The 19,082-nt window shown below is 36.8% G+C and overlaps 1 protein-coding gene across 5 annotated transcripts in view; it reads left to right on the top strand.

Moving 5' to 3' along the window:
• The window catches only part of LOC110456323 (kinase suppressor of Ras 2-like), a 48,640-nt gene extending 30,493 nt beyond the window's left edge, over positions 1–18,147 (top strand). For all 5 annotated transcript variants that reach the window (XM_021506999.1, XM_021506997.1, XM_021506998.1 and 2 more), the window contains exons 2-12: positions 7,747–7,822; positions 8,286–8,350; positions 10,569–11,279; positions 12,017–12,062; positions 12,553–12,663; positions 13,074–13,241; positions 13,448–13,669; positions 14,031–14,165; positions 14,904–15,033; positions 15,721–15,801; positions 16,293–18,147. In XM_021506999.1, the coding sequence (XP_021362674.1) occupies positions 7,761–7,822; positions 8,286–8,350; positions 10,569–11,279; positions 12,017–12,062; positions 12,553–12,663; positions 13,074–13,241; positions 13,448–13,669; positions 14,031–14,165; positions 14,904–15,033; positions 15,721–15,801; positions 16,293–16,358 (1,797 nt within the window). In that variant the 5' untranslated portion in view covers positions 7,747–7,760 and the 3' untranslated portion in view covers positions 16,359–18,147. The remainder of the gene's footprint in view (positions 1–7,746; positions 7,823–8,285; positions 8,351–10,568; positions 11,280–12,016; positions 12,063–12,552; positions 12,664–13,073; positions 13,242–13,447; positions 13,670–14,030; positions 14,166–14,903; positions 15,034–15,720; positions 15,802–16,292) is intronic.
• The last annotated feature ends 935 nt before the right edge of the window (positions 18,148–19,082 follow it).

Consider the following 19,082-nt stretch of genomic DNA (forward strand, 5'->3'; position numbering starts at 1 on the left):
CCCCCCCCCCCCCCCTGAAAAAAATAGAAATAGAAGATTGTGTATACATGCTTAAAAGCGAGATATTATATGTTGCAACCCCTAATCACAGGGACACGACAAATGCTATATAAAGAAAAATATATTTGAGTTGTCCTTGAGGAATAAACGTACGTCCTTCTATCATGGTACATGTAACGATTTACTCACGTGTTCAACAGTGTGGTAAAAAGCTTTGCCTGGGTAATGTTTAAACGATACAAATACGTAAAATGATGACGTCAATCATAATGTCTCGTGTCTTCGTGTTGGCATAGGGAAGCAAATGTAAACATTTAAAGATGTAAAATTATTAGCTACCGATCATGATAATTGAATTGATTATGTAAAGGCCGCGGTTGCCAAGTGGTTAAGGCTGACAGTCTGCTACCACTAATTATATAACATGTTAGACCTCCATCGCTGGTTCGCGGCGGGGCAGTCGCCAGGTATTGACCGTATAGGTCGGTGGTTTTTCTCCGGGAAAACTTAATACATACAAAAGAACTGAAAAGCGTACTATCGAAAATGAGCAATGGAAAAGCGGGAGGACATGATGGTATCGTTATTGAGCATATAAAGTTACTGGGAGATAAAAGTTTGAGCGCTATCGTTGCCCTATTTAATAAAATTCTGGAAATAGAACGTTACCCGTCACACTTTAGATACGGATTAGTTATAACTCTGTTTAAAGGTGGTAAGAAGGACAGACTTGATGTGAATAACTACTGAGATATTACGTTAACACCGGTTCTTCAAAAACTCCTGGAAAAGATATTATATTTTCGGATAACATCCGTGTTCCGAAATGGTCTTTCCTCACCCCCTCCAGCAGGGATTTTGCCCGCAATGCGGTAGTATCACGGCTGCCTTTATAGTACAGGAATCAATTGCTCACTGCGTAGAGCGTTGATCGAAAGTTTTTGCCGCCTTCCTGAACAATCAAAAGGCATTCAACAGTTTGTGGATTGAAGGACTTATGTACAAGCTATTTAATATCGGCTTTAACGGAAAATTTTGGCGGTAACTCTTCGATTCATTTCAAGATGTGTACTCTTCAGTCTTATACGAAGGGAAACGGAGTGATAAATACTCTATTTTACAGGGAGTAGGTCAGGGAAGGACATTATCCGCGTGGTGTTCTTTAATTGTTATAAACGATTTGATCGTTCATCTCGACGAGCTTAATCAAGGGCTGAAACTCGGGAGTCATCACATCCCGTGCGTTTTCTTAGCGGATGATACGTTATTGCTTGCAGCGTCCAAATGTTTAGTGCAAAAACAACTAGATGTGGTGTATTCATATGCTAGCAAATGGAGTCTCAACTATAACCATTCAAAAAGTTCAGTGATGGAATTTACAACTAGTCAGAGCAGGTCCAATGTTGGAAACTGCCTAATACCATGTACGCTGGGGGACAAATTTCTGCCGTGGTCTGAGTGTAATAAATTTGCTGGAATACACTTTACCAGAAGTCTACAGTCGAATACCGGCATTTCCGAATCTTGTTCTAAAGGAAGGAACGTTTTAAACTCGCTATTAGGTATCGGATTACACCCATATGGACTAAATCCGCTCACAAGTGTTACTATTATAAAGCGCATAATCATACCTGGTCTGACATACGGATGTGAGTTATGGTACGACTACAACCAGACATCTGCGGACTTACTAGAACGCACCCAACGATATGCCTGTCGGCGCTGTCTAGGGCTACCAACACGTTCATCGACTGCCGTTACAACTCATTGTCTAGGCATATACGATATAGCAAAGGAAATCGAAAGTAAAAAGTTGATGTTCTGGAACAAGCTCTGTAATGGAACTATGGATTTTATATGGAAACTCGTTTTTATTGTTAGAATGAGTAGTTTTTTGTATGGATATTCATCGGTAAACCAACGAGGATTTATTCCAGACGTTTGCAAAACATTCATGAAATTTAAAATACAGTGTCTATTCAGAGACTTTATCGTTAGCCCGATAACTATACCAAAATACGCATGGAAACGCTTTATTGACAAATTTATGTCAGATCGGTATTGCAATAAATGGAGAGAAAAACTGAGTGAAAAACACGAACTCCGACGTTACTCTGTGATCCATACGACACGAGGCCCTAGCCCGTTATTACTTCTAAGCTTGAAATATAGACCGTTTACGTGGGACATAGTGTATATCCTCAAATTATCATTTACTTGGGAGAACACTGGCGTTGTTTGTAAACTGTGCTCGAAGGAAAGTAGTGATATTGTGACACACTTTGTCATCGAATGTCCAGCCCTATTTCATAGTAGAGATATGTTTTTAGAGAAAGTTGTAGACTGTATAAATGTGAATTCATACGCTGACTTCTCATTTTTGGAAGAAAGCGACCAAACAAACTTCCTTCTTGGAGATCGAACTAAAGTATCCCTACCAGATGACGAATGGGAGCAACTTATGCTAGCAGTAGCCACCAATATTAAACACCTCATGAAAGATATGAACTCTGTTCTGTAGATGTTTCCCGATATTCTGTAATATGTGAAATGTGTCTTTATGTGTATAATCTCTTATGTAAGAGGAAATAAAGAATATCTATCTATCTATCTATCTATCTATCTATCTGTTAGACCTCCACCGCTGGTTCGCGGCGGGGCAGTCGCCAGGTATTGACCGTATAGGTCGGTGGTTTTTCTCCGGGAACTCCGGCTTTCCTCCACCACTAAAACCTGGCACGTCCTTAAATGACCAAAGCTGTTAATAGGACGTAAAACACTAAGAAACCAAACCAAATAGTTTATGTAATACTTTCCCGTTACATTATACTTAGTCTGGTTGCAAAGTAGGCTTGTTTCCATTCTTTAGCGACCGAGAAAGTCTTACTATCAAAAAAGATAAGTTTAACAATGTTCCCTGTGGTCACATGGACCAGAGATTCAATCCCGGTGTGCATGTTTGAATCAATGGTGATATTCAGAGAGAGAGAGAGAGTGGGTAGATGCTTTAAAGGTTTAGCCTTTTGGGTTGGGAAGTTTTTTGCTTCACGCTTTGGCCATTCAAGGATGAGATAGGTTATGGCAGAAGAAGAAAACAGGAATACCTGTAGAAAAGCAATCGACCTGCGGCTAGTCCTGCGGATAGTACCTGGCGACTGTCTCACGTAGGCAACGAACCAGCGATTCAGTGCTGGAGGGCAGACAAGGGGGGTTGGGGAAATCACGTGACCTAGGTTCGAGTCCTGGGTCCATTAGTAATAACTTTATAAACAGTTGAGATTCCAAGCTAAAACGATATATATAGTTGCTGGGGATGATAATTGAACAGAATCACACTACAACAGCCCCGAGATCTGGCACCGCCCTTGAGGATTTTTTCTTAGGTAAAACTTTTGAGATCCTCACAATATGATAAAATGTCTAGGTATGAAAAATGAAAAGACGAATACAGTAATTAGTTTCCCTTGGTTCTGGCTCCTCTCCTCGAAACATGTTTACAATATTTTGTTTAAGTGAGATATTTTCCCATGATTGGTCATGAGCGATACGTACCCACCAGTATCTTTAGAATGTATTTCATGAAAGTCGGTCATTTTTCTCTGTTTCAATGTTATGCGTGTTACAATGTAACTAGAAATTAGATATATGTTTTAGTAAGCCTGCAATTGCGTGTTGATTTCTGTTTTTGATTAGCTGTACTGACCTTATTAAACTAGCATACTGTACATGTTCTCAAATTATTCAATTGAAATATTACCAAATCTACAAAACAAATCAACATATCTAATATCTACAAAGAAGTTAGTTGTTTAAAGTGGGAGGAAACAAGAGAACCTGAAGAAACCCAACGTGATCGGGCAGCTGACACTGCCTTTTTCAAGTCCGATCGGGAATCGAACCCCGGTCGCCTTGGTGTAAGGCGTGTGCGTTATCCACAGCACCACCCGACCACTCTGTAGTTTTTTAAAATTATAAATATGTAGCGGAACTGGACTAGGTCGGTCTCCGTCGACCAGGTAGTTCAGTTAGCAGAGCGTTCGTTTAGAGTTCGGAGGGTCCCGAGTTCGAATCACGGTCTGGTCGTGCCATTTCCGGCTCCTATTACAGATATATATATATGTATGTGTGACATGGATCACAGGATCTCACAAAGATAATGTAATGAAGTTGATTCCGTTATGGAAACTTCAAAGTTTCTTGAAATAATTTTCATGTCAACCGTTTCTGATGTTGCACTTTGACAATGCCGTCTCATAGATTGTTTGAGTTGTTTGTTTTCCTTGTACAATAAAACTTCGTTGTACAGCCAATATTTGTCCAGCGAAATACTTGCGTTATAGAGGAGGGTTTATAAGGGAACTATCAGGAAAACAATGCAGAAAGGAACTGGAAATTGGCAGTATACTTCAACGAAGTGACAAATCAATCAAGGGGCATTATATCGAGGTTTAAATGAACACGTATATAATAAAAGCGCGGTTCAAAAAACTTTTGCTCACAAGCATGTTATTGTTTCCCTATGATGTAAACTAACAAAAGCTTAAATGAAGAGTTGCGAGTGGGGCTATACAGTGTAATACGAACAATAAGGCTGCGAGCGATACGCGTTATCGCTGGTGACGTGATCTTTAAGACCAGTCATCCAGTGTATTTGTGTGATGGAGAAAACGGAGTTCATTAAAGTCTTAATTCAATTTCTTGGGCACTTTTAACGATTTCTTTTCTTGAAGAAAATGTGCTTAATTAATGTGCAGTGTTTTGGATTTAGTTGTTACTAAATCGTAGACAAAAGGTCAGAAAAATCGTTATTCGGAATCCCTCGGGAGCCTTCCACTGCAAGCGGCGCGAAAATAGCCATTAATTGAAATCCATTTTAATCTCGTAATATCGTGAATAGTAATAAGGCGAGGGTCGTATACACACATTAAGGCTCATGGGTCTGAAGTACATGTACACAGTGGGGGATGGGGGGTTGTTATGTACCAAAACAAACTGATTCTTACCTAGTTCAGCAAACTTCAGTCTCACGTAACCAACACAACGTAATAATATAACTCCGTGATCCACAGATACTTGTAGCTGAATCACAGGAGGTCGAATTCTATTGATATAATTGGAATATAGCGCCTACTGTCAGGGGTATACCCTGTCCCAGAAATCAAACGGTTCCGACATAGTCCGTCCTCGAAATCAAACGGTTCCGACATAGTCCGTCCTCGAAATCTTACGGTTCTGATATAGTCCGTCCTCGAAATCAAACGGTTCCGACATAGTCCGTCCTCGAAATCAAAGGGTTCCGACATAGTCCGTCCTCGAAATCAAACGGTTCCGATATAGTCCGTCCTCGAAATCAAACGGTTCCGATATAGTCCGTCCTCGAAATGCAAGGGTTTCGGCATAACACATCCTCGAAATCCAAGGGCTCTGATATAGCCCATCCTCGAAATCCAAGGGTTTCGGCATAACCCATCCTCGAAATCCAAGGGTTCAGCTCTGCACATATCTTCTCGTGATCGGTATAGCCTATCCATGTTCACCGCGACCAAAGTGACTGTGGGAGTTTTATTTGTTTCGACCATATTGATAATGCTTCCGGTGACAAAGTGATAAGTGGAGTCATAAATAAGAAAATTTGGAGCGGTTGTACTATCGCGAAGGAAAATAACTTGCATTGGACCGTACCAAATTATTAGGCCAATCTTTAAAACTTGCCTTCATAATATTCATTGGCGCACGTGAAAACCTACATTACTCAGTTAAATGATTGTTTTTTTTTCAAAATCGAAATATGAATATTTGTGTCAATTATTAAATTTGTACTTTCAGGTCATTACACACTTTCATGAAAATATTCAGTGTCGATAATACAAAAATATTAATGCCTGTTATCAATATTCAATAGAGTGGGAAGTCCTCGATCATTCAATTAAGGCGTTCATAAAACATTAAAATATGTATACATGTAGGAGATATTGTAGATTAAATGTTAATTGCAATGCCTATTGCAAGGATTTTGTTTCCAATATCCCGTTGTTGGGTGTACTCAACGCTGTGGGCAAGGGGAATTTATCAAACCACATTTAACGTTATATGTAGCGTGATGGTTCGGCATTAACCTAAACCATTACTACAACATCCCAAGGGAACTGCAGTGTTTTCAATCAAAGCTTACGTTTAGGGCTGTGTGACATTGGTACAGTATAACAGGATTGTGACGACCTAGATGTGTTTTAGATACGGCCATATTGAAAACAATCTGCCGCCATCACCCTAAAACACCGCCCCACTGTTGTCGTAATCGGCGTTGTTGTCGTCATCATCTCGTTAAGGTTGTCGATTACATCCTAAATGGAAGAGTTTGAAAAAAATTTAAAATCACCTTTTATCCAAATTGAGCATAAATACATACATCTATAATAATTACTGCATAAATCGGAAAGAGGTGACCCTGTGCCTATAACCCAAAAGTTGTAGAAGAAGTTGAAAGACGTCTTTAAATGTCCACTTCTTGATGAAATTCGTTCCAATGTTGTTTCAATCATTTATTTAAACAGGAGGATACACCTGCTGTCCCATTCCAATGTGTCCATCTTTTCATTGAGGCCGCAGAATCTGAAAACATTTTGAAGACGAAACGCTATTTCCGTGTTATTATTGTTCTTGTTATTACAGAGTGTTGTTAGCGCTTCCACCCATTTGTAACCGGGAAGAAAACGTTTACAAATCTGTTTTCTAGTTTATTTACAATTTCATTTTATCGTTCGCATGAACACTATTTAATTTGTCTTTTTCTCTCTCTTTATATACATAAGAATATTTTATATTGGTATTTTATTCGATGGGGCAAGACTACAATATCTGAATTTGAAATAAAGACATCGACGTATATTTCACCATTAAAAAGAAGATTATAGCAGGTCTTATATAACACCACGTTGTACGTTTGGACAGCACACTCTTTGTTCAAATTAGGAATTTTATGCAAGAAATTTCAAGAAGTAAAAAAAATCCGTCCACGAGTTGAATATAGAATACGGTACAGTAAATATAATAGAAATAAACATTGTAAATTATGTAATGTATAATATGACTTAGAAGAACGACATTTTATCTTAAAATTCCACGCAGTTTAGATACGTAATAAAAAGTGGGTAATCTATTACATGGAACCCTAGTATGTGAATTTGTAATTCAACTATTAAATTAGATACAAGAAATTTGTTGGAAATTGGCAATTTCGGATAATTTTTACTTCAAGCGTTTTAATTGATAATCACAACTTGTATGATGTTTGTGGTATCGATAATATTTTGTTATTCTCCACTATAAAAACACACGTACATGTCCATGATTCGTGTTTTTGTATCGGAGCATACACTATAATACACAATATACATTGTATATTGCAATATATATATATGCACTACATATGTATTGTACAATTAATGTTCAAACAACTGTTTTTTTTATATATTTATCTACCTTTTTTGTCGGATAAAATTTCTGAAAGCTTATGTTGTCTGCTTTTATGTAACCGACGATAAATATGTTTTCTTGAATCTTGCACCTTGCATTGTGATCGATAAAATTGATGTCTTGAATGAATGAATGAATGAATGAATGAGAGAAAAAAAATGAGCTTGAGCTTGAACAGATGGGAACGGAAAGATAATCAAATTATCTAAAATAAACACCGAGCAAGAGGTACTCCTGGTTGTTTTTTCAACCACTGACTTGTTTTTACAGATTAAACGACCTCAATGAACTCCTCAGAAAGCGAGACCGTCGCAGACACCGCCGACTGCCCGGCATGTAGGCGCAGGTAAGTGCTAATTGACTGTCACGAAATATGTTTTGTACGTTAAGAAAACAGTTTTCTTTGCAACCTGGGAGTCAACTTCTGCTCAGATTCGGTATATAAAGTTGAAGCATAATATATATACCTAGGTCATCATCATACGACACCCAACATACATGAAACACAACAGTTTGTGTTTGTTTCCAAGGAAATCGAAATTTGCTCAAGCTAGTGATAATTACCTGGAGATTTTATAATCTTGTTCATAGTGTTTAACGGCCACACACCAAGGGACAATATATAAATGATACAGGCGCTGTTTGAAAACTGTCATTTTGAAAGGATTGGTGATATGGATTGACTTTTTGACATGATATCGAAATAGATTATGCTGATCGGCTATGCCACACGAAACAGACAAAGATGAAAAGTGAAATTAATTGAAATCAATTGGACAAAATAACATGGGTATATTTTTCATACTTAGGGGATCTAAACGGTCGGAGCATCGACCTTTACGGCACAGGAACTCTCTAAAAGGACCCAGAGTCGGTAAGTATTACATTCTTTTATTTAACTCCTTAAAAGGACCCAGAGTCGGTAAGTTTATCTAAATACTTAACTCCCGAGAAGAACTTCCATCCGGATTAAGAAGAGGGATTAATATAATTTGTGAAAAACTGATTAATTATTGTTGTAAATTATGGCCGACTCCCTCAGAAAACTATTAAATTAAAGTTAAAATACAAGATAAATGTAAGTCGTGCTGGAATTTTTTATGACATTGAATGTCTTGTTTAGTGGTCACAAATGCATTTCCAATACGGTTAAAATGAATCATTTTTTCCATTCAATTTTTTCTTAAACTTATCAAATGGTTTAGATAATCACTTAAACTGAGCGCAATTTTTATTGTTAACATTTCGTTATAACAGCTATACAATCTATTAATTTTGGTTGTTTTGATGGAGAAAAAATTATTACTGAAAGGCGTGTTTTCTAGATAATAAATTTGAAAAATTACAGTTTAAAGATGTATTTTTGAACCATTCAAAAAATATCAAATTTACTTTTCATTTTTTAAGTGTTCATATTTCTAACCAAGATTTGCTTTATCCTTAATGTTAACATTGCTGGATTAATTTTGTTTATTTAACATCAAGATCCGACGTTGATACCTCTTGTAGAATTTTAAACCCAAAAAAAACCCGGGCGTGCGTTCTGCAACAAAATGCCATTCTAAGGGACATAACTCGTTTTTGCTTGTTTCGTTAGCTGACAGTTTTCTGTGTAGCCGTTGAGGGTCGTTTTGGGTTTCCCTAAAATCATAATTTGATTAATTACGTTAATTTCCGAACAATATTACAGTCGAAAAACAGAGGTTTCATTATATTCGAGTTGTCCTCGACAGTGCAGGTTACGGACGTGGCAATAAAAGATTATGCACGTTTGATTACAAATTCTCGTATCAAGGTAAAAGAAAATTGAATGAAGGATCAGAATTTTTCTTTGACTTTACTCATTATAAGCTGTGAATAAACATCAACCTTTTTTGGGGGGGGGGGGGGGGGGGGGGGTTAAGAAGTATTGCGTCTTGAATAGGAAATTAAGCTGATCCACCAATTCTGTCAAGCACCATAATCTTTCTTTGACTTACCGAAGTTGGTTGAGAGGATGTAAAAGTCAAAGCACAAAAAACACAAATTACATACAGTTCCGAAGACTTCCTTCATTATTTTCGCGTTACAACCAATTAGTTAACAAGCAAAAAAATGCAACGTCGGCAATATACTGACATCGTTTTAATTTGTTGCAACGTGACTACTGGCTAAAAGAGTAGAGCGTGAGGTATTGTTACGCCAGCAAAAACTTAATGAAAAAAAAAATAATGAGAAAAGATAGGAAAAATATTTGTAAATTCCGCACGTCTTATCTAAATTTCCCAATAGAGACTGGACGCTGGAATGCAACTCCAAAATCAGATAGAATATGCCCTTTATGTCAAACAGGTATAGGTGATGAACCACATTATTTGTTTAAATGCCAAAATACTTATATATCATCGATAAGAAAAATATGCATCCATAATTATTACACTACAAACCCAAGCAATTTCAAGCTAAAAGGAATTATTTCTTTTTGTAATTTACATGTTTTACCTAAAATAAGTCGTTTTCTAGAGAAAACAATTAAGGCTTTAAGTGATATAAGATAAATGCAGTGCTATTATTCTGTAGTATTATATATTTACATGTTGTATACACAATCTGTACTCACTTTGCTATGTAATTGAAATGTATTAAAATGTTGACCTCTTGAACACACCTCGTGTGTCATGAGTGTGAAATAAAACTTGAAACTTGAAACTTGAGCAAACTATACATTGCCTTGTTCAAAAGGAGACATCACGTGACATGGATAAGTAGGTAATACATGTCCTAATTAAGCGTACATATTCGAGCTGACTAATTAACCATGTACTTGCATCTATCTTCCAAAAGCTGGCTCTTAAGTACTTCAAAATGTCATAAAGTGAGCATTGTGAGACTTATTTTGGATAAAATTAGATTTTTTTGAGTGAGGGTTCATGCGTGCAGGAACATGTACATATATTAACGTTTCCGTATATTTCCACGTTTAATTGACAAAACATGACCATTGGCTAAAGAGAAGGTCACGAGGAACCATGACACCAGGTGTAACATGACATTGTTCGTAAATCTAAGCAAGATCAATATTTATGTTTTTGAATATATTTTTTTTGTGACAGTTGAGGAACACTGGACCAAGGTTTTACAAGCTAACGAGTGTGTCTATAGTCGGCCGTGTAACTGTCGTCATGCCGAGCGATGCAGATCCTTCAAGCGGCATGGATCGCGGCGACGTGCACAAAATGTCGATACGACAGTCTCATCAATATTCCAGAGATTTCGGTTTTGGTTGAATTCCAAATGGAAAGTTCATGAAACATTTGACGGTCCTTTCCGTACGGGATCTTTAAGAAGTTCCAAGCGTATCATCAGCGACTCTACAACTGATTCGGGATTGTCGGAGTATGAATCCGACTCGAGTAACCCGTTCCAGAACAGAGTTGGACTATACAGGACTGGAACGGAAAATACAATTATATCGGACACTGACGATCCGAATTATGTTTACATCCGAAACAAGATGGCTGTATCTGAAGAAACGAAAGATGTGAGCGATTCAAAAACGAGTTGTGTTAAAAAACACTCATTACATGTGCCTTCTTCAGCAACTTCCGGTTGTCCCAATCAGAATGACAAACGCCAGTCTAAACACAAACAGTTTCTCCAGGTGACGGAACCGGAAGAGAAGCGACAGCCATTGACGATCACAACAAGCTGTCCTGGGAAGTCTCACAGTACATCTCGTCACACCGAGTCTTCGAACGAGATTCCATTTGCTGAGTTTTTTGGAACGTGGCCAATGTCAAGGAAACGTCAGTTGATGATCGAAGGTAATTTCTTTCTTTCTTTCTTTCTGTTTTTATTATTTTCATCAAATTGTCGCATGACTCATAGCTTCACTTTCAAAAACCTCGTACTTGTAAAGAATGCAATCCCAAAGAAAATATAGTATTACTTTCAGGACACAATATTGCTTCAAAGATAGAGACGTATCCCTACTCTTTTATACGAAAATCTGTTATAAAACCAATCATGTAAAAGGTTATAGGAAAATGCGGTTTAATGTTTTCACTTAATATATTTTCCCCCTTTTTTCCGAAAATCCGTCACACGTTTGGTTGGTATAAATACCTACCAAGACAGGATATCGGCAAACCTCTGTTTGGGGATGTCCATTTCTGACATTTAATTGTACTGTACAACTCTTAATATTTGATTATTGTTTTTTCTTGGCTGTGTTCAAAATGCCAAATTAGCAAGGATATGTATTTTCGAGATGAGAAATGATAGCTTTGTAAACAATAGCCAGATTTAGATATTCCTTCCATGGATGCGTTCATAGAGTAATGAGATTGGTTACTCACTTTAGACCGCGTTGGTTACTGACTTTGAACCGCGTTGGTTACTGAATTTAGACCGCGTTGGTTACTGACTTTAGACCGCGTCTCTCTGTCGTTTACTCAAAAATCCATGTATCCTCCGTTTTGTTGGACACAACCCTGCATGGATCGACCACTGCACCCTATTATTCAAGTAATATAGCGAGCATCTGGGTTTTTTTTTACAGAGGATTTAGATTCTGTGTTTGAAGACGACGGACGTATGACCAGAAGGTAAGCATTACTTTTGAAATCTGTAAGAAGCTCAATGTTATATCAAAACTTTATGCAGCCTCGATATCCAGGGGTTACGTTCACTTACGTTCTCTACACATATCGGCTGGAAACGAGACCAATTTCCAATTCTTTATTATCGTAAGCGATACAGCTTATTGCTATTACAATACATCTATTGTGAACAACTCACCGTCATACAAAGTCAAGTTTGGTCATGCACTTAGATACACTTCACTCATTTCAAAGACAAGAAGTGTGACCTAATTTTTAAAGCCGAGTTTACACAAAAATGTTTCGTACTTGGCGAATCATGTGACTGTGACTATGACTTGCACATTTAACATGAAGCAACTGGGAAATGTAATTTTCGTTGGCAAAATCGAAACGGAATTGTCCAAAACTACGTAAAAATGGCAACTGCATGCCTTATTGTTACCGAACGTCACTATCGTAAAATTGCACTTGCATTCTCTTCTTCATGTTTTAGGTTGTCTGGCTCGGAGAGTATCCATGGTAACGCAAGTGAATTCCTCATCCCTTATAAGGATTTAGAACTCGAAGAATTGCTTAAATCCGGACGCACGTGCTCTATATATAGGTAAGTAGATCTCATTGGACGGAACTACGGGGATCATTGCCGGATCGGAGTTATGACAGTGGGTACTAACATACAAGAAGTTACAAGTGATCTGATTGGTTAAACAATTATTAGTGGCGACTTTAACACCAGGGGCCCGTCCGTTAATGCGGAACATCCGATATTTAACATGTTTGGGTATAAATCCTGACGGACCTGCAAATGTTTATGCAAGACTTGCAAAGCTTTGTCAAGGCTTGCCTGAATTCGGTATCAGATTACTAGGTCAGACATTATTTAATAAACGAACAACTGTGGTCCGACTGGTTGAAACGTATTAAAATTTACAAACTCGTCAAGTCATTCAAAAGTAAATTCAAATATTGGCCCATCATTAAGGTACACAAAAATACATTTTGTTTTGTTTGCAGTGGCCGTTGGCATGGAAACGTAAAAATACATCATTACGGACCATTGAAGAAGGAGGAATCGCGTGAGTTTTGGAACATGGTGACGAAACTTCACAGGGTGCGCCATGAAAATATTGCGCTCTTCATGGGCGCATGCGTGGATCCCAACCATTTCGCTGTAGTGCTAAGGTAAGGTACAAACCAGTCCTTTTTAAATTGGATCCTCCGTATTTCGGACACTTCAAATTCTGATTTTTCTAAAACATGTTCATAGCGGGTAAGAAGAGATGAGTGTTCTTTTTGAGAGTGTTACTGGGAAAAGTGAAGTCGTATTTTCTTGCAAAAAAATGGTTACTTAACGTAGAGATCTACATAAACACGTCTTTCCGTTTCAGTGTTCAAGATGGCATTTCACTGTACGACCAGATACATAAAAGGAAGGAGAAAATGAATTTACAGAATAAGATCCAGTGTCTCCGGCAGGTGGCGCACGGGGTGGGGTACCTGCACGCTAAGGGTATCGTCATCAGGTGCCTCAGTACTCGTAACGTCTTCATGTGTCCCAAGGCCAGGGTCAGCGTGGTGGATTATGGGATAGCTGATAAACATTCAGACAGGTAAATCATTTAAACATCTATAAATATTTAAAATATATAATATATATATGAAATATTTAAATGTGTGTAAATCACATAAAAAAATAAAGACATTTATTTCATGTATGGTATATATATTTCTACTAGTTTTACGGCCATTCAACCAAATCCATTACCGGATACTCACTTTCGCTCTGTGTAGAGAGCGAAAGTGAGCGTAACAACTGGTGTATTTTTTCACCCAATATATTTTAAAGAAAATGTCATTTCTGTATAGCTTATATCCACAGATATTCGTTTTGTCTGAAATTGATAAACGTGAATTCACATATTTTCTCAGATTACAATTTTAATACCTTATATTGTTTACGTTTGTAATTAGACCCCAGTACGCATGCGTGCCACGCGGACAGCTGACCTATATTGCACCGGAAGTGTTATCCAGTATGATGGTGGTGCCCCCATTGCTTATAGCCACGGTCGACTATAGCCTCCAAACGGACGTTTTCGCATTTGGGTAAGTGAGAAATGAAACTGCCCTGGTTGCACGCAGCGGTGGATCCCCAGAAAAGGGCAGGTTGGAGGTAAATCGCCAAAACTTAATGTGAACCCTGTTTCTTTGAGTCTGAAAGTATGCGCCTGCCATTCTCCGAACCCCCTAACCGTCATTACTTTTGTTGTTTAATTTGAAATTTCCAACTTTGTTGATTTTTGTTGTTGTTATTCAAACCCCTCTTTACAAAGTTGTATTTCATATGCACCTTCAGTATCCGACTTTCAAATGGCGATATGCTACCTTTAAAATAAAAACAATATTTAAAAAGATAAGTAAAGAGATTTTCAAATATGTGGTTTTCAGTCTTAAGAAGATGTTGCTTTTTGCTCTCGATATTTCTATGTTCCACTTCCAAAGTAGAGGATGGTTATTTTTCACTAAACCTGTTATTTCAGTCTGAACCTCTCCCGTCGGATCCTGGTGGTGACGTCATATATTTTCTCCGAAATGTCATATTCGTACTGTTTCTTTTCGCCCGTCTCCTGTCGTCCTCTCATTTGACCCATGCAGTCTAGTGAAAAATGGACAGATTTCATTTTGAAAAGTTGTGTTAGGAAATCGTATTACGATGGTAAATTGAATTTGAATAAGGAATGGTATTTCTGGTAGTCATGATATGAAAAGAATGCACGCAGAGAGGGGAATTTGAAACAAACGACATATTCCATTTAACCTTATTTGAATATTTTCTATTGACAGGACCCTGATGTATGAGATTATGGCCGGCCAGTTACCTTATTACGGCCTGCAACCGGAAACGATCATCTGGAAGACATGTGCCAATCAAAAACAGCCACTGGGCAAGGTCAACGCCACCCGAGTTTTAACGGTAAGGTCAAGAGTCAAGGTCATACCAAATAAGTATCCGGTATATATATATATATGCATTGTTACCCTGCCTAAGTTCAAAGGTTAAGGTCATCTCCAAGTGATTTTGAAAGTTAATAGGTTTGTAAGTAAACTATATATATACAATAAATATGGTCAATTTATTGCAACTTATATCGATCCCTTTTGTTGGACTTCAAGGAAGTGCGCGGTTTGTCATAATGTGAGAGGAAATTTTTAATAGGTCATTGCTATGTGGAATTCAAGTGTAGATGATAAGTTCAAAGGTCATGACCTATACAGTAGTAACGGTAAGGTCACAGATCAAAAGTAAAGCAATCCTGTTATAGTTTTCAAGGGAAGGTTTGGGTAAGTAGGACATGAGATGGCACTTTGTTCAAAATAACAGTAAAATTTTATGTTTAAATGTACGAACACAAAATAGAACAGAAAAAAAATATGCATATTTCAGTTTTCAGTGAACAAAAAAAAAGAGCAAAAACCCTCCGACTGTGCCAACCTAATATCTGGCATTTTGTACAAGTTAGATAAAAAAAAAAAAAAACGTATCTATGTTTTACGACAAAAAAGATAATCTGCATATTGTTTTAGAAAGTAATGCCACTTGAACAATGGGCTTAATTATGTAAATGTGTTTATGAACTTGAGTGTCATTTTTTTATTCCAGAATTTGATCGATTTGAGCTGGTCGCACAACCCAAAGAAAAGGCCTACATTTGCTGAAATTAGCCGAGAGCTTCATCGGAATGTAAGTTTGGGTTGCTTAAATCATTCCATTTTCCTTCTGTTGAACAATTTTGAACAATTCTTTTACGAACTGTTCGTCCGTTTGGTTAGATGTTGATAACATTTATTTGTTTAAGATAGGGATTGAACGGTACTTTTTTCGGTGTTTATTGCGGAAGATACGTAAGGCAGATATATTCATTCCTTTCAATATGTAAATTTACTTTATAAATGTAGGTACATGTATTATGCCCTAGATATGCGGTATTGAAGTGTCTCTCTCTCAGTGGCGTCCATGACGTCTGCTTGTTACGGAGGGCCTCGCGTTGCACAGATAAGCTTCAAATTTACACTGATCCCAATTCTTTATACATGTACAAGGATGTTCCCGTAAATGTACTGGTGATTATATATCAATTTTCGTAAAAGGTTTCTATGATAAGGTTAAGATATTGAAATAAAAAAACAACAATGGAAAGATTATTTTAATAACCTTTTCTCTTTTTCTTTCAGGTATCGCTGCATAAACAGCACAGTATTTCTCATCCGGAAAATTTGAACCGGGCGTGTTTTCTTTAGAGAATTAACGGTATGATGAATTCCCAGAGCACATCAGATTTTCAAAGATAGCAATTCATTACAATGTCTTGGTATGGCGCTCCGACTCACAAAGGACAAATTGGATTTCATTTTTGTGTGTTGTGAGCACATCCTGAGTAAAACGTCATCGATATATGTGCACTATAATTGTGGACAGGAGAGAGAGATGAGGCGTTTATGCTATCAGCATCTTTTTAAAATTGTTTCAGAAAGATCTCTTCAAATAACTTGGATCTCGTTTTTTATGCATGTTTGTGATATCTTGTTAAACTTAAGTGATTTCGACATGTGACTATTGTTAATTTTCTCTTAAAAAAATGTATTTTATTATTGTTGATCCCCTTGTCCGGCGTGATTTGATCAGGTGTGTTATCTATTATCCGGACGCGTTTCTATTTTTCCTCAAAATATCCGTGTTAAAGGGATTCCGGTTTGTTTTAGTTTTAATGTTCTTAGCTGCCGTCATTTCAAAACCGTTTTATTTATTATACCACTTCCTTGACATTCGGAGAACATTTTGACAAAGTTCGGAAGGTATCGGCTTTTTACTATTTAACAATAACGAAGCAGTTCGGTCAAACGCATTATTTTATTCATTTAATTTAAGCATTGTTCGGCTTTGTTGGTACTGTAATGGAAACTAGTTTTGTTCCTAAATATATCATATATAACATATTTAGGAACAATTTTAGTTTTTATTTCAGTAATATAATCGAAGGCTTTATTGATTATACAGGATTTTGTTTTGGAGAAACGTTGGTCATATAATTTGGTATGGACACATATTTTCTTCTGAACTAACATAAAGAAAAACGAAAGTCCGCTGCTTGTTTAAAAATTCCGCGTGATCATCGATAATGATGTTAATAATATCTACGAAAATTTTGACGTAAAACACAGTTTCTCCAACCTTTCGACGCTTATGGTACCACTAAACAAAACAAATCGCAGTCTAATAGAAAAAAAACACAATTCCGGAACGACAGTTGGAACCATTGCTTTTGAGTAATATGACCCAAACGATCAGCGCTTAAATTAACAATACACGGAAATTCAGATTACTGAGATCCAACGGCACAGGTTTTTCCTTTTTGTTGAAAAAATATTTATCTCGCTAAGAGTGAAAATTATTTCTATATTTATGAATATTATATATGTGGGTACAATTTTATAATCCCACTGTTTCTGTTATTTATTTATCTTTGTGGTATTACTACATAGTTAACGTTTTGTTGTTGATTTATATATTTCGGCATTTTGCCCGTGACATGCAATCGAGATACGTTAAACAAATGAGCAAAAGAGGAAAATTGTATTACCTGCAAAAAGAATATTTGTAAGATAGACCAAGTGAAAGTAATCCACGAATAAGATACAAATGTATACATTGTAAGCGAAATCGCCTAAAACAGGTTCTACACGCAATATGCAAGGGGCAGTAACTCTTTAAAGAAAACCAAGAGATCAACAACTTGGTAGTTGTGCTCAATATAACTTATGAAAAAATGAAGGTTTACTGTGTGGTCAGGGCATTTGTTTCTACAGACTTTTGCGATTTTACCATTAATCTTAACATGCATGAAGTATTGTTGCATTTTCATTTCAAATGGAGCTTTTTTGTTTAATTTAAATTTCGTTGTATATGTACATTGTATGATGAATATGATGGGTTCCCTATATTTAAGACTGTGATATCGGCATGGATTTTGTGATTTGGAAAGTTCACTTTGTTCACAATATTTAATGCAGAAATAATTAAAAAAAATGAAAGCAAACACGTGGTTCAGTCGTTATTTCATTGTATACCTCTGTGTCATTGGTTGTCGAGAGTGATATTTCTGGAATGATTAGTTAGTAATGAAGGTATTTTTTGTCATTCCAAAGCTATTTAGCATTAACATGCAAAGCCCTTTTTTTCAAAATGCTATTTAAGTTTCTTGCAAAAGATTTGAGGAAATTGTATAAAACGGGAACTAAAAAACTAGGGTCGAGAAGTGTTACGTTCATACAGCCGTAACAGATGTTAAGATATGTTTCTGATTTGGTTTGATCGCCATTTGATCACCAATCCGTTGGTTAAAAATTCTTTCATATTGATCGATGCGTAAATTACTTATGAAATGTCTATTTCATTACTGGAAGCGAGGCAATGTTCACCTTTACAAGATACAAGAAACTTCGTTTCAAGTCCCATACATGTAAACAATAAACATTAGCTCTCGAGAGCTATTATTGCGACGAACATATGTAAAATAACAATAACACATTATATTACAAGTAAAGGGAGATAATCACATATATTAATAAAAAGCAGTATTCATTATCACAAAAAAAGATTTAAGTATCATATCCCAGGTTTCTAAGTGATTGGGAGCCCTTTGAAATATAACATTATGCACTTAAAACATTTACATTTGACTTGATGGAAAATGTTCAGTCTTCTTTTTGTTTTTTCCCACATTTACTCCATCTTTCCCCCCCACATTTACTCCATTTTTCTCTCTAATTCACTTGCTGGTTAATAAGGGAAGTAACTCTTACAGCTCTAGCATGTTTTCCGGTGAAGCGATAATTATAACGATTCTAGAAGCGAGATCTGTTGGATATGGCATTGCTTATCTTAACAGCTGTCGACCAGTTTGTTTTCACACTCTCAAAACGACCTTATCTACTGATATACGAATTCAAGTTTGGTCTCTCAAA

Source organism: Mizuhopecten yessoensis, unplaced genomic scaffold (assembly GCF_002113885.1).
Source record: "Mizuhopecten yessoensis strain PY_sf001 unplaced genomic scaffold, ASM211388v2 scaffold8657, whole genome shotgun sequence".
Lineage (NCBI taxonomy): Eukaryota > Metazoa > Mollusca > Bivalvia > Pectinida > Pectinidae > Mizuhopecten > Mizuhopecten yessoensis.